General features: G+C 46.0%; 1 protein-coding gene across 1 annotated transcript in view; it reads right to left on the minus strand.

Annotated features, from left to right (window-relative positions):
• Positions 1 to 16,388, minus strand: part of Kif5c (kinesin family member 5C) — a 153,840-nt gene that overhangs the window by 73,617 nt on the left and 63,835 nt on the right. Inside the window, exons 4-10 of the mRNA XM_057754671.1 lie at positions 15,855 to 15,959; positions 12,102 to 12,150; positions 11,770 to 11,825; positions 10,921 to 11,008; positions 7,598 to 7,722; positions 5,209 to 5,313; positions 4,733 to 4,881 (exon numbers count right to left, since the gene is read on the minus strand). Coding sequence (XP_057610654.1) covers positions 4,733 to 4,881; positions 5,209 to 5,313; positions 7,598 to 7,722; positions 10,921 to 11,008; positions 11,770 to 11,825; positions 12,102 to 12,150; positions 15,855 to 15,959 — 677 coding nt within the window. The remainder of the gene's footprint in view (positions 1 to 4,732; positions 4,882 to 5,208; positions 5,314 to 7,597; positions 7,723 to 10,920; positions 11,009 to 11,769; positions 11,826 to 12,101; positions 12,151 to 15,854; positions 15,960 to 16,388) is intronic.

Raw genomic sequence — 16,388 nt, forward strand, 5'->3', positions numbered from 1 at the left:
ATGACACAGGGGAACATGCCAGTGGCCTTCTAGAGCTGTATCCAAGCTATTTACCACTGAAACTGCAAGAGCCTGTGATTGACCCTAAACACATTTGCCTGTTTACAGCTGGAACCCCAGTCAGCCCTGAACAAAATCCTAACCATAGCTCCTTGGGGGAAGAATCCATATTCAATCTTAGTTCTGTTCTAAAAGAAGATCCACTTGGCAACACAAAGCCCACTGTGTGGATGCCAATGGTGTCTGTTTTACAGTGTGTCTTGCATTGCCTTGCTATAGAGATTCAAATACCACTTCAGTCATGTGTCATCTGGGTTTGCCTGGGTGTCAGATCTCTTCTCCCTCCAGGGAGGAATGAGGCCAAGTTTTTTTTAAAGGCCCTTGAAGCTAACGCCTCAGGGAAGACAGCAGTGATCAGGGGATGCAGCACACCTTCACCCGGATGCAAACACTGAGATGGTTCTCTTTAAAGAGTCTCCCCAGAATGCAGAGAAGACAGCCATTTTCTGCTCTCAAGCATCATTGCCTTCCCAGCACCCCCCAGGCCCTCCCGTCCCCAAGGGTCCAGTTCACCCATGAAGAGACACACTCTCAGGCTCTGAGAGGAGGAAGCCTGTCTACTTCAACAGCTGAGGCTAAGCACCCGCACCCGACACTGAAGGCATCTCCATCGTGAGCACTTGAAGAAAGCTTTTCATGCGTCGGAGAAGAGTGCCAGTCAGTGGCCGGGCTCGCTCTACACGCTGCCAAGTCCCAGGGTGTAGCCCTTGCCTGTTTCTTCATTGATCTCTTCTACTTACATCCCCTGGCAACGTTTCTGAACTACAAGCACACTGGCTATCTTTAGAGTCTCCTCTGACCACTCTTGGCCTTCTTAAAGAGCTGAGGATGCCGGTTCTTGGTGCTGCTAACTTCAGCATCTTCCTTTGCTCTCCAGGTGTTCCAGAAAATGCTGGTATTTGAATAAGGGAGCTCTGGAAAACCCCACACTTTCATGCATAGAAAATTCTGTAATTCATGCTTTACACAGTAAGTGTTGGGAGAGAGCGAGAGGAGGGTAGGAAGAAAGAGGAGAGAATGAGAGAGACAGCAGGGCCCTCTAGGAAGGTAGTCCTGGTATTTATCTCCATCTGTCAGGGGTTATCAAGAGACAAGGCTACAGACCCCAATAGACATACAGGGATTCTTCTTTTAGTTTTCTAAGGAAACGGGCTCGTGTGTCTGTGGGGGCCATCAAAGCTAAGATAGACCCAAGCTGCCAGCTGGAAAAGCAGGTGCAAGTGTGTATTCTGGTCTTCGATTCTTCCTGGGAAACCCCAGGTTTTGTTTTTCAAGGCCTCCGAATGGTCAGAAGATGGGCCATGCCCAGGGTCATCTACTTGACTTGGTCAAGTGAGTACAACCATTAACCATCTAAAAAATACTGTCAGAGCAATAGCTAGATCTGTGTTTGTTTAAAGAGCCTAGTCATGTATTTGGGTGTGAAATTAACATCACATCACAACTTCCGATCTGTCCTGGGTCTCAGCTGCTGTGTAAACACCTACACTTTCCTCAGAACACACATCTGCTCCAAAGCATCCTCCAGGCCTGGAAAGGGCTCCCTGCTTCTGGGGGAAAAAGCCAGTCCATGAGGAGGGATGAAAACCTTGATGACCAGTGACGAGCTGGCGTTTAGTTAAACTTACAGCACACAGTATCTCTTCCTGTAAGAGCTTCCATTACCCACCGGTGTGCCAGCAACAGGCTTGCCATCAGAGGTGAGTTAATTCTTGGTTTATGTCAAGTGCACCGAAGTGTGTGCCTTAGCCAAACTGCTCGCTCTGTCTCTGCGGGTAATTTGTCCGTGCACTGTTGTGCCATGAATTTTACATGTATACTATTCGGTCTCTGCAGAATCCAGCTGTCGCCGTGGCAGGCAGCTTCATTCAAATGATGGCATGGTTTGTCTTTGATAGCAGTGCACACCAGGACACAAAGACCATCGCTCTTCTCGAAGTATCAATCCCCGTTCACATTCAACATGCAAACAGACGGAATTATCCATGCTGGCCCAAGGTACACTGACTCATGCCTTCCTGCACTGACTGGTGAGTCCCTCAAGGCCCTCTTTCCTTCACCCTACCCCCAAGCAAATCAAGGCACGTTAAACAGATTTACAGATTTGAGTTCACATATCTGAAAGTTACAAATATCTTTTTTTTGAAAAATGTGAGAAAAATACTATGAAATGGTAATTAAAAGCTAAAGAATAAAATTCTGGAGTCTAGAAACAAGAAACATTCACAAAATGTTTTAATGTGGCATTTGATTTTCAGGTATCTGGACTACCTACTGCTCTCTGACACACAGGTAGAATTGTCTGCTTCTGCACTGGCAGAGTGCTGGGCACTTAGAGAGCTAAAGGGACAAGCTTGATCAAATAAGACCTAGACAGAGTGGATTTTTTTTTTTATCTGAATCCAGTACTAAACCTAGAATCTTAAGGAAGGCTGGCTAGGCTCTTTGTAAGGTACCCTCAGGCACCTGTAGACCCTGCTGCCTTCGTATAATTTCAAAGCACATGCTGCTGTTTATCCAGCCCAGGAAACACACATACTTCCTTTGCGTCCTTGAGAGAATCACAGAACTTACTCTGCTCAAGGTTCTTCGACAAAAGCAAAATGAACACTGGCTATCCGACTCTTGGGACACACCCAGCAGCTTTTCTAAGTTCAATCTTATTAGCGATCAGATCCCATGTCTAACCTGGTGATCGGACCCATGTCCTCTATGTAATTGGGTTCAATGAATATACTTAATAAAGCAGATAGAAGGACCACAGAAAAGTCCACTATCCTTACAGGGCCACTTAATATGTGGATAGAGAGAAAAGGAACAAACTATCGCATATTCCTGATCATTAGATCCAGTCAATGACAGATCAGTGGGACAGTGATGACCCAGCTCAGCAAGAACCCTGCACCATGAACTTGAGGCTCACTTTCTGTCTTGTTCACTAAGCATATACTTATTAATCACCTACTGCATACTCCCCATAATGGAAAGCAGATGCCAATGGCAAATGTACTGTCTGCTGTCTGACCAACTATTTCATCTGGAAACATACTTGACGTTACATTTTATTTCCCAGAATCCTAAATGACCTACAGTACTTCTTTACCCATTAGTTCCAGAAGCGAAATTCTATTTCATTCAAATCTGTCCTTCATATCACAAGGCTGTTCCTTACTTCCAGGCTAGTCTTAGCCACGACTATGACCTTCCAACCCTCAATACTGCTGGTGTGTAAGGTTGAAGAAGGTGAGCTTGAAACCAGTAACCTCCTCTGTTCCAGACGTTCTCAAAGCAATAACGTCAGAAGCTCAATCCTCCTAGAAGCCCTCGCAAGGAACCACTCCATCTCAATGGCCAAGAGATGTGATGTTCAGAGAAGTAAAGGAGAGAATGGCTCAATGGCCAGGAAACAAAGGTGTCACCCTACTACAATGCTACTGCCTCAAACGTTAGCCTAATCAAGGAAGTCAGTTCGGAGGAAGCAAAGGAGCTGAACCCTGTTAAAAGGATAGGCCAGTTCTACAACATTTTAACACAGTTATTGTTTAGAGAGCCCACAGGTGCCACAGTGGAAAAATCCTATGTTCTGTGGAGGTTCAGGAAAAGACCGGGATGTAATCCAGTTCAAACACGTAACAACTTCCCATAGAGAATGCCCACCCCATCTGCCCCATCTGAAACTACTTCTTGGGCATGATCATTGGACACATATTCCCAGGACTCAAGCAGGGGACCAGGAACCCCACTAACACCCAAGGCAGCAAGGGCCACAGACACAGCTCATCAGCTGTCTAGCACTGAGCATAACAAAGGTAGGCAAGTCCATATCTGTTCCTGCTCAGCCCAATGCGCACCAAAGATACTCAGATCATCCAAAACCTCAACACTACAGGCTTAGGCAACCCCTCCCCCCGCAACACACACACACACAAAAGCACAGATAAGAAGACGGGGTCTGGCAATCTAAGCAAACAAGACTGAAGGTCAGCTGTGGGCAGCAGGACACGGTAGGTAAAAAAGAGTGTGTTAAGAAAGGCAAGGAAGGTAAGAACCCACCCACGCATGGGAAGATTGCTTTCATTACCAAACCCTTCAGCCTCGCCCACCTGCTGAAGTCCACAAAGGCAGGGCATGTCGACTCGGGCCTTTCAAACAGCGAGAAGGTGGTCACCCTCCACCCCTTTCCTCCACACACCCCATGCCTTCTACCCTTGGAGTTAATGCATCTCATTCCTTTCCTCCATTATTCTTGCCTCTCCTCGGCCTTTATCTAAGTTTCTCGTAGTTTTTATGAACAACTTTGCAATAGTTCCCAGATTCCAGACTTAAAGAGCGTTATCAACCTTCAGATTTATGTAGGTGAAATTATATAGAGCTAAAGGCTAACCTTCAAGTCCATGAAGAGCAAAAGCTATTGTACCAACGAGTTGGGTGTTTTGTTTGTTTTTTTTTTTTTTTGTTTCGTTCAACATCACTCTTCCAACAGGCACATTCCTGACCATTACTGAAAACATAATCCCTGTAGCCTCAGTCAATAATACTTCAAGTTTACAGATCACCTGCTAGAAGCAATGTAATAATTATTTGCCATTCTGACCATTGCCCCAAGCCATCCGCACCTAAGACATAACCTAGTTCAGAGCATGGGTTCTGAGACACGCCCCCCCTCACGCACCTCTGTCCAAACATCAGCGTGGACTTGGTCTCGGCTTCATTGAAGACTGAAGGAGAACAGCAAATGACAATTGTGGTCCTACAGTTCCCACCCAGAGAGTCCTGGAGAATCCGAGTCATCTTGCTGTCCCGGTATGGCACATGTGTTTTCTAGTTAAGAAGAGAAGGAGGATTGGTTTTGACAGCTCATTCAAAGAAAACTACAGAAGCAAGCGAGCCAAACTTAGAAACACGAGGAATAAGAATTTGCAGCCAGGTCTTTGGCTCTTGCCAAGAAATGTTCATTCTGTGACCCATATCACTGGAAGTTAGCATCACCGTTCATAATTTCTAGTGGAGAAGATCTCCCGGCAACAAGCGCACCAGCCAGGAATCCCTCCGCCCTCTTCCAAAGAGGAAAACGAATGAATGGCTGGGATATGTGGCAAAAGCCGCTTCCCATAAAACTATTTAATAGATGGCGACAGGATTACTTACTGTCCCCTCTGCCAAGGCAGAGATCACATTTCCAAGAGCAGACAAAGACTTGTTGATATTTTTAGCTTCATCAAGAACAGCTCCCTCAGCACCAGTTTTGCTGACCTACCAGAGGATAGAAACAGCAGTGAGGCCAGGAGCAACGGAGAGCAGAAAATGCAAACTCATGGAGGGCAGCAGGCAGACCCTCCAGGGAAGCCAGGGATGAGCGTAAGAACCACAACGATGCTGCTGTCCCTGGAGCCTGAAGCTGAGGATTTCATCTCTCACGCTGTCATTTTCCTCTCAATTGAGTTTTAATGGAATGGCTGGAATGCCCCAAGTGGGAGAACTGTAGATACTTCCCCGGGGGACATCCATCCAAGAAAACCAGGCTCCTGGAGTACCGTTACCGCGGTGAGCTGGGTCCTGGGGGACTAAACCACAGCCTCCCGTCAGACGGGGTCCATGGGGCACAGGGAGGAAAACACTAACGAGCCCAATTTCCGGCAGAGAAATTGGTGCTCTGACTCTGTTCCTTCTCTATTTGCTTCTGGAGCAAGGAGGGAGCGAGGGGGAACTCAGGGAGGGAGGGAAGGATATCTCAAACGCGAAAGACTTAGGGAGGTCTGAAAAGACAAGGGGATGTGTGCTGCTCTGTAAATTTGCTTTTCTCCTACAGCCCTCCGCACACAGCGCCTCCTCTACTGCGCTAGTCCAGATAATCTCACATTTACAGCATTTACTCTAGGCAGAGGGGTTTATAAAACCTGCCATTTTTTTTAAGAAGGAAAGAAACTCAGTAAAATTTGTCCTGAAAACTACAGGGTGGACAGTTGCTTTCTAAAAAAAAAAAAAAAAAAAAAAATTAAAACTGAGAAATAACTTTAAACTGGACAAAGATGGACTTCAAATACATATTGAAGGAGAGCCCCTCCCCCTCCCAGTGACATAGGGAAATGCTTATGGCGGGGGGGAGGGGGCTCTGGAAATAGGACAGCCTTCTTCTTCTATCCTGGAGCTGCAGAGGGCAGTTTGCTTGCAGACAGAGACATCACAGAGTCTCAAAAAGCAGCAGCCGACTGAAGGAGTTTTTAGATGATCTCTAATTTGAGCATCTTAACTCCATGAAATATTAAGAGTTGGGGCTATCTATCACCTTCCGTTCGTTGGCAGGCAAGGACAATGTGCTCCAGAGATGTCACTTGGCCAACCTAAGGGAAGGATGGCCCTGTGGGGTAGTGGGAACTAAAGCCCAGAGCTCTGTTCTTAAGACAGTCCACTCATACGGATCATCTAGGGAAAAAGAAAACAAGAGGAACCAACAAAACTACAGGAGAGACACTTGAAATATCTGTAAGTGCCATGAAGAAGCGCCAGCCACCAGCAGGAGGCCGTTTGTCAGTCAGGCATATTTCAGTCCGAAATAACGCGTCTCCACGTGACTCTCTGCACGGACCTGTGCCGGACACGGCAGTCAAGTTAGTGGTCAGGATAGAGCTGAACGATGCTCCCTTCCTCCTGGCGAGTGACCGGGAACATAACCAGCTCACACATAGAACATCTGAGATGCCTAGCCAGGAATATCCAATGTTTTTCTCATTGGGACAAAAGTAAATTTGAGGACGATTCAAACAGCCATGACTTACGTGGATATTCGTGGCCATAGCTAGCGTTCAGGAACTTAGCAGTGGGAGGCTGTAAATGGCAGTAAGTGGCAACCACCTGGACAGCCAGGGAGCCTGATAAGGACATCCAGGTGACGTCACTGATGAGTGCAGGAAAAGACATTGTGCGTGTGGACTAGCTCTATGATGCTGTCTAAAGGGATTGTGTCCTGCCAGACTGTGGCAGTGGGACCATCCCCTGGGGCTGTGGAGGGGGCTGGGAGGGGAAGATGGTCATTCTGGACGCGGTCTTAGCCAGTTCCTGGGGGCATAGAATTGACTACAGGTATGTAAAGAGGGTTACAACAAAACCACAGAAAGCTTCCTAACCGGGAGGAACTAATGTTACTCACAGAGGACTGTGGCTTCAGACCCACTCCCGGTAGAACTGGAACACTGGGTGGGCTGTAGAAGCAGGGCCACCATGCTCCAGAGGCAGAGCCCTTCCTAGCCCATTGGAGTCCATACAACAGATGGTACCCCCATCCTAAGAGTGTCCCTCCCACCTCTGAGCTGCTGCCTTGCTGGGCGACATCATACTAACACCTTCTTAACGCACAGGCCCTACTAAGCACAAGTGAACTTTTGAACCCGAAAAGGAAATGAGAAAAACTTGACAGTTGCATGCCTCAACATTTTAAATCTCTTTAAAAATCAGGGAGTAACAGGCACAAAAATTATACAGCTGTACACTTGAGCAAATAATGGGGAAATTATAGATAATATAAATAAGAACCAATTACCTTTTCACTCCCAGCCAAATCAACCAAATACAGCTTCCCACTGAGTTTTTTCTCTGTCTCCACATTCTCTTGTTTAATGTTAATCAGGAAGATGCTGTGGCTCCTCGAGCTGTGTTCATTCATGTCTGAAATGAAAAATGGTTCACTGCTCTACAGAGAACACGTGAGCAGAGGTAGCCAACCTCCACTCTCCAAACCACAGCCAGTCATGGCCCACTGTGGCAGTTCTCTGATTTCAGAGTGTATCGGGGGCCACTGTCGCGTCTTTCAAAACAGAAAAAGAAAAAAAAAGACACTCATTCCAGAGATGACAGATTTACGTCTTCAAGTAACAAAGGAATTAACCTAACCTTCTTGGTGAGCGGTTTAAGATAACAGACACCCAGGGTCTGCCTGAAGCCCCGTATCCCATATGATGCTCTAATCTCACTCACCAAGAAGCTCACAGTTTCCCTGAAGGTCCCATGGAAACCCTCGGACTGTACCATGGTGTAGTGTCTGATACAGTTCTTCCTACTCATATGTGTAGCCTGTATTACCAGGTCTAGCATACACTTAAACGAAGATTAAGACACACAACTCTATGACCCACAAAGAGGCCTCAGGGATTAAATGTGATTTATTAGGTCAGGGTACCTTTTCCACCAAAGTCCACAAATGTCCATTCAACTTTTGTCATCTCTCAAAAAACATCTTATCAGATTGTTCCTAAAAATTCTGAGGATCCTATTTTAAAAATTCCAAATGCTGAGCCTTTAATCCCAGCACTAGGGAAGTAGAAGCAGGCACGTCTCTGAGTTCAAGGACAATCTGGTCTACAGGGTGAGTTCCAGGACAGCCAGGGAATCTCTGTCTAGAAAACCCACACCCAAAAAGCCACAAATAACAAACAAATTTGGCAACATTGCATGCTACAAAGTCAACATGTAAAGGGTATTTATGTTTCTATATATTACTAACAATGCCTGACCTGAAATATTAAGACAATAATCTATGTTAACAATAGAAAAGATAAAATACTTAAGAATAAACTTAAAGAAAATGATAGGTTTTTAGACAAAAGCTACAAAATGTTGCTTAAAAGACATTAAAACAGCTGGGTGATGGTGGTGCATGCCTTTAATTCCAGCTCTTAGGAGGCAGAGGCAGACAGATCTGAGTTCGAAGCCAGCCTGGTTTACAAGAGCTAGTTCCAGGACAGGCTCCAGAGAAACTACAGAGAAACCCTGACTCGAAATAAAACAAAAACAAACAAAACCCCAAGAAACCGAAAAGATGTTAAAACAGATACAGATGAATGGAAATAGAGTCCTCTGATAATTTACTAAAAGATTAAATAGTATTAAGCATCAAAATTGGGGTTGAGGAGACGGCTGTAAAAGATAAAGGTTTGCTGTGTGAGCATGAGGTTGGGAGTTTGGAGTCCCAGAACCCATGTAAGCTGGGCAGGCCGAGCAACATCAGCTTCAGGCCTACACACACACGCGCACACACACACACACCATGCACATGGACCTGCCCACATGTGATCCTGCTATCATACACCGCACATGGATACATGTAAAGAACACATGTAAACATTAGCCAAAATAATCTACACAATGCAACTCAATCTCAATGATTATTGTATACAGAAATAGAAGAATCGATCTTAAAATTTTTAAATTCATACAGATTCGCACAACATCCTGAATAGTCAAGCTGATCTCGAAAAGTAAAACGGGAGCTGTGGAGATGGACAGAGTAAAGCTCCCACTGCACTGGCGTGAGAACCCGAGTTCAGGTCTCTGCTGGGGAAGATTGGGAAGCGTTGTGGAGACAGATGGTAGGATGTTGCCCACAATGCAAATGGACCCAACACCAGAGCACTGTTAAATATACTTGCCGCACTGAAATAGAAACGGGGGCTGACTGGATGACTCAATGGAAAAAGATGCTTGCTGTCAAGTCTGATGTCTGAGTTCAATTTCCAGGGCCCACATGTCAGGGAGGAGCCATTCCCTCAACCTGTCTTCTAGCTTCCACATGTACACCTATACACAGGCACACATGAGCACACACGCACTCACAACTTGACAGAATGCTAGCAACACTAGAAACGTCATAGACCCTCGGCTCTGAAGCTGCCAGCCAATGCCGGCACACTGTGAATGATTCTTGACTGACAGCTTAAGAAACAGCGAGAAAGTTTCCTTGTGTCCACAGAAGTTTCAGTCAGAACAGAAAGAATCAGTGTTTTCCTAGACTGTATGCAAGCCTAGGTCAGCACTGAAAACTGCCCCATCCATGAACGTCATCTGACAAGCTACAGGGTAGAGAAGAGGGTAAGAATTTCAGTTCTGGATCACAGACCTGGAGTCCATCCACGGAGAAGCCTTACACCAGCAGCGAGAAGAGTCTAGATCAGTCCTCTACTACAGCTAGCCCCCCCCCCCTCCCAATTTGGTTTTTCAAGACAAGAGTTTCTCTGTAGTGTTGGGGTCTGTCCTGGAACTAGCTCTTGTAGACCAGGCTGGCCTCGACCCCACAGAGATTCACTTGCCTCTGCCTCCCGAGTGCTGGGATTAAAGGCGTGCGCCACCACCACCCAGCTAGAATCTCTTCTGGTCAGTAACTTCGCTCCCTTCCTCGGCAGCAGGCTTCACCTGGGGCAGCTGTCAAGCCTGCCTCCCCTAGCCTCAGCGGACATCACATTTCCTCAGCATCAGAACCCAGACGGACATTGATGCACTGCACTGCGCACATCCTCTCCTGATTTTTGTTTTTACTTCTACAAACTAGAAATTCTTAGTTCTTTCAGCTCTTTGTGAACTTATACTTCCTGGTCCACATCCTCTAGAAAGGACAGCCCTAATCTCTTTAAAAGAGCCGCGGCTGCTCCAATACGCATGTGCAGCTCCTGGACACGTGACACAGGCGCAGGCGCGCTGCCCAGCACGTTAGCTCTGCAAGCGCGTCTACTGTAAGCCTGAGTGCTGCAGGGATTTCCTGGAAGCTGCCAGCTCTATTCTGACTCCCCCTTTGCATTTATTCTCCGTCTACAGAGGAAGAAGCCCAGTAGTTTTTCCTTGAGTTGGACACGAATTTATTAGCTTAGATTTTTTTTTAAACCTGTTATCAGAACCCAAGGAATCTCACCCAACACTTCAAGATCTCGGAGTACTGCACACACTCCCTCTGCACATGGGCCGGGGTCCGTCTGCTCATAGCTCCCTGCTGCCTTCCCCTGCAAACAGCACGTGTACCTCATCACCTGGCCCTCCCGCACAGAGGGCAGCCACCGGGATTCCTCGGGACAGCATGAACACCACCACCGCACTTACTCGTCACGGCCACGTGTCGGTTTGCTTTGCCCTCATCTATCACATCCATGACCTCCTCGGGGCTTGACACGAACCTCTCCGTGCACCCCTGCAAGAGTCAGAAGTAGGTCAGGTGGGCCAGTACAACAGTTGAAAAACAACAGCATTTTAAAGCAGCACCTTTAAAAGGGGCCCCCTTTCCTTTTTTTCCTAAAGGCACAGATAAACAGGACAGATGTGATGCTGGCCACTGTGTTTCCGCCTTGCCTGGGGCTTGGATTCTACATTAAAGAGAAGTGGGAGCTAGCTAGCCCTGGGAAACTAGAAACTAGAAAGCTGGCCCCGAGATATAAAGCTGGAGGAAATGCTTTTTAAGCTGTGTTCATACCCTACAGCGAGACTTTCGGAGGACAGAAAAGAAAAAGAGAAAAATCTATGAGAGGAGAAGAAATGCAAACGGACTTCCTCTTTACCATTTCAGACATCAACAGAGTGCAAAGGATGCTACTTCTATGAAGTACAAATCATAAACCATTGCATTCAACCCCCAAACCTCTTTAAGATGAGCAATACTAAATAATACTATTTAGATAATAGCATTCCTAAAGAAGGCTGTGTATAATAGCTCATAGCTTATACACGAAGCACTGGATTAGATCCCAGCACAAAAACATAATAAAAATAATTTACATATAGGAAAGCTACAGATGAAGCAGCTGAATCTTGATTTTTGTAACAGGTCAATATTATAGATAAGGCTCAGGGTTAACAATGCCTTTTGGGGACTCTTTATAGGGCTCATGTAATAATTATTTGGACAGTCACCAGAGAGAGAGAAGTCAGCGGCATCACCCCCAACCCTTCTCATACCTTTACATAGGGGACTCTGTTTTTATCTTCGTGGACAGCCAGGTTGGTCTTGGACACTGTGGTGACAAAAACCGATGGTATGCAAAGAAGAAAAGGAAAGTTTGAAACCCAGTACTGCAGGAAGAACAGCCATGCTTAAAGAAGACAGGCAAGTCCAATCCTTTCAGAATTTGCAAGTTCAAGCTGAAAAGAGCACAGAGCCTGAAGGCAAACATCTCTCTAAATTCTCATCAGCTGCCCAAGCAGAAGTGCCCTAACTCATCTCAACACCTCCCCCCACCCCCGCTTCGATTACAGAGCTCACACCACGATCACATTCAGGCGGAGCTTACCGTCAAGCAAGTCCCTGATTTTGTCCAAGTAGATCTCAAAATAGGAAACCTAGGTAGAAAGAGATTGAAATTGGGATAGAAATACCATACCACGTTTCAAAAATATCACTACTAAACTCATGAAGGCTTTTACTGTGGTTGAAAAAGTGGGCACCAAGTGAGTATCAGAGTCCTCAGCATAGAACTCATGAGCTCCTCCTGAGTCATTGTGACTACCTGTCATTGTGACTACCTGTCAAACATGGACCACTCTTGAGCTCCACACTGTTGGCTCCTCTGGACTCCACTCAAGTGCCAGACAGCTTCTTACAAGAGGACCTAAGTTTCACCTTAGCTGAACACCAAATAATGCCCATGTGTGGTAAAAGTCACAAGAGAAAGCATCCTAAACCAGTGATGTTCATCTAGATCTCAAGCGACTGCATGATGTCATGACCTCATCAGACCCAGGGGAACACAGCTTCCACGTTAATGTGAAGGAAGCAGGGAGACACTAAGGATGCTTGGGACACCTGGGAGAGTATGGTGGAAGGCAGCCAGGATGGGAGTGTTTGAAGGGTTGGGACAAATGTGGCTTAGTGAAGATGACTGGCCAGGTGTGGTGGCTTACGCCTGTCATCCGAGGTCAGAGGGCTGAGCAAGAGGACAGTCTAGTGATAGCATAGATTCCTTGTTTGACTTAAGTTATCTATGATGCTTACAAAATGATAAACTTATCTTCCAGTTCTCAGGATATATCCCATCGTTAGGACAGCCATGATTATGACTACTGGAAATCTGGGCACTGCCTAGCCAGGTGAAACTTCAGGATTGGACAAACCCTACCTCTAGTTTGGGGAACTCCTGGGCTCTGGCACTAATGTCTCTCCCAGCTTAGTCCTGGTTCGTTATCTCTTGTGTACCACCATCTGGTACCTCCCACATCACAGTTCCTGGTATCTTTGAGATCCTTGCTTTGAAATCTACAATCAGCAGCTGGCATTGTGGTGCCTACTCCTGGATTCCTGTACCTGTAATAACTCCTACCTGTTCATCTGCCCAACTCCTCATCCCCTCTCTTCTGGACACTCCTGACAGGCAGAAGGCTCCCCGCCCTGTTCTCCCAGTTCTTTGTTTTTGTTAATTTGCTCTGGTTGTCTAGAGGTTTTTCTCGGGGCTTAAACTCAGAGCCTTACACATGCAAGGCACAATTGTACTGTACGTCTGAGCAAAGGCAGCCCTAACTGTTCTCTCTAGTCTTTCAAGTGGCCACATTCCCCAGAGTCCAGTCCTCAAAGCCCAGTTTAGTCATCTCTAACCAGGCCTCCTTGGCACCCCATTCTGGTGCCAACCTGACTGCCCTACTGCCCCTACGATTTCCCACTACCTCTGAATTTTTTTAATTTAATATTTTTTATACTTTCATACAATGCATTTTGATTACAGTCTTCCTCAACTTTGGAGATCCTAAGCATGTAATTTTACTTCGACAAATTACAGAAAAAAATTAATTACATCTAAAAAAAACCCCATGTACTGCCAAGTCTGGCAATTAAATTCCTATTCATATTTCATACAAGTTAAAATCAAATTCTGATTGTTAATTTCTGCTTTTGTGAGGCGTCAAAATTTATTTTGTTATTTCAAATGCCTTGTGAGACCAGACAGAAGGAACACCAATAGGCATTGCTTGGTGATGAACAACGGCATGATCAGAAATAACATTCAAAACCTTTGTGGGATGCCTTAAGGAGATTTTCAATCCTGCCTTAATTGGGCCTCTTTTGGTTTAGCCTGTTAGCTTGTAAGTTCAGAACGCAGAGTTTGCACAGCTAATAAGTTATTCACTGACAATTCTTATTAATAGGAAAGCAAGCTCAACCACGAAATGCACAATGGGAACCTGCACGGTGAGATTTCACTCTAGAGACGGAGGAACTATTCTTCCCCTCCCCCACCATTTCAAGCCAGCGCCGCTCTTCATCATAATAAGATTCTGACACAAGACACTAGTTCCAGGGCGGTAATTGGTTTAACATCTTATTCAGGATTATCACTTAAGACCTCTGCAGTCATGTAAAGGGTGTCGGCGTAAACAGCCTTAAAGAGGCACTAAGCCCCTAAATCTTGAGCCCATCAAAGGGCTGTAGCCTCAGATGAGGAAGCCTGCTAGCGGTAGAAGCAAGCTTTCACCAGCGCACGCGCACACGTGATTTACGCGGGATGTAATTCATAATTGGGCAAACAGCCAGCAGTGGCCTTTTGGAATGTAAATTCGGGAACAATTTGTTGTAGAAATAAATAAGGGGGGCGAGGGGTGGAAAGTGATTGCTGCAGGCGTTTGTTTATTTTGTGTGGGGGTGGGAAGGGCCGAGCCCTGGGTCATGTGAGCCCTGGGGCACGTGTAGAGAATGACCTGGGGGAGTCAGTTCTCTTCCTCCACTCGTGGTGCTAAGGGATTCAACTTGGGCTGTCAGGCAGCAAATGCGTTACCCACTGAGCCACTTCACCAGGGCTGGGGGAGGGGGGGACTCCCATACAACGAAATAGGTGCTGAGTATCAGTTTGGTGCCAGGGTTTATTTGGATCCTCTGTCTGGGTTTGAGCTTCAGCTTCCTCGTGACTAACCCACTGGGTGGTCGTGCGGACTGATGTTCAAGCTTTCCTTCAACACATCTGGTTACACAGATGGAGACCCAGACACCGTGTGTATTTGGGCACACAAAAGCAGGGCAGGACTGCTCTAGGTTGGGCCGCCAACCCCTCCCTTCCCAGAAGAATGCGGACTTGGAAACATTCGGACAAGGGGCTGCCACACTGCCCAAGAGCCTCCCAAGCAAAAGGTGAGAGGCAAATGGAAGTGTTGAAGAGAAGGGATAGAAGGTACAGTTTGTTTCAGGGGTAGAGGAAATATCAAAGTTTTAGATAAGGATGATCGGTGTACAGTTTGGGGAATATACTAAACTCCACAAAATTATGTTTATAAAGGATTAATTTTATGCCATCTAAACTACATCTCATTTTTTTTTTAATTTTAAAAAGAAAGGGAAACCCAGGTTGGAATGCCCTGATCTCCACAGCCTGCCCCAAGCAGCCACAATCTCTACCTTTTGACATCTCTTTTACGATTTAATGGCTATGATAATAGAATCCCCCTTTCAATTCAAATGTAAGCAAGATTAGTGGTTCTGGGTTAAAATAAAATAATAACAAGGAGGAAGAGAAAGGGAGATTCTCTTCTCAAAGAGGGATGAAGGAGTCACTATGCAGTTGGGTGGGGAGTGAGCATTCCCTTTGAGAGGCACACGATTTAAGACAGCGCGTGAACTTGTCCTAAGTTGAGCACTGGTCAACAAGGTATTTTTTGAGTTTCTTTGGCCATATGATACTTTCCTCTGCCAGCTCCCCAATTGGAAACACAAGGAATTGCGTTCCATGGACTTCATATTGGGGAATGGTGTCCTAGCCCACACAGAGACATATTCCTGGCCTATCTTCAGACATTCATAGGGTAATGGGGAGAGCCCAGGTGATGACTAAGATGATTCCATCGTGGAGGGAGCTTGTGCCTTCCTTATGTTGCTATTTCAAGCAAACCATTCCAAAAGCTTGGTACCGACCCTAGGTCATTAACGGTACGGGTAGGGTCAGCTTCCCACAGAAAGATACTTGAATTAAAAGAGACCATCTTTCATATCTGTTTGAAAGGAACAAGACTGAGAAATGAGACTTAGGACCTAGAGTCCTGTCTTGTTCTTAGTGAAAAGCGCTTACCTTGATGTGAAACTCCAGGTTCTCATCCATGGAATAGATATGATCAAAAATATCATGTGCAATCCTCGGTATGATACCCATCAGTTGAGGGTCATGCAACTTCCCCTGTGAGTGAAAAATGTAAACACCAGCCGTCAAAGGAGTGTTGGGAGATACATAGGAGAGGAACGGGAGTCTTCATTTCTCAAATAAAGTTGTTTCAGCTGTAAAATCCAAGTTGATTTTGTGGGTCATGTTTTGCTTGGGTGCTGTACAACAAACAAAAGTTTGTAGAGGTTGGTAGGGAGGGTTTAAAACAGGCATTAGTTCTAGCTACAAAACATGAAGCACCCACATATAGCTGTTGGCTCCCTGGGGAATCCACCTGAGTACACAATGTGTTCCCCTTTGTATCCAGCAGAGGGCTGTCCTGGCTGTGCCCAGCCCAGCCTTGCAAATCGAAAGGCACACAGACAATGAGAGGGTGAGAAGGAAGAAGGTGGGACAGGGAATGGGCTTGCTTTAGCTTAACTTGTAATATTTACGAATTGGTCA

Source organism: Chionomys nivalis, chromosome 22 (genome assembly GCF_950005125.1).
Source record: "Chionomys nivalis chromosome 22, mChiNiv1.1, whole genome shotgun sequence".
NCBI classification, from domain to species: Eukaryota; Metazoa; Chordata; class Mammalia; order Rodentia; family Cricetidae; genus Chionomys; species Chionomys nivalis.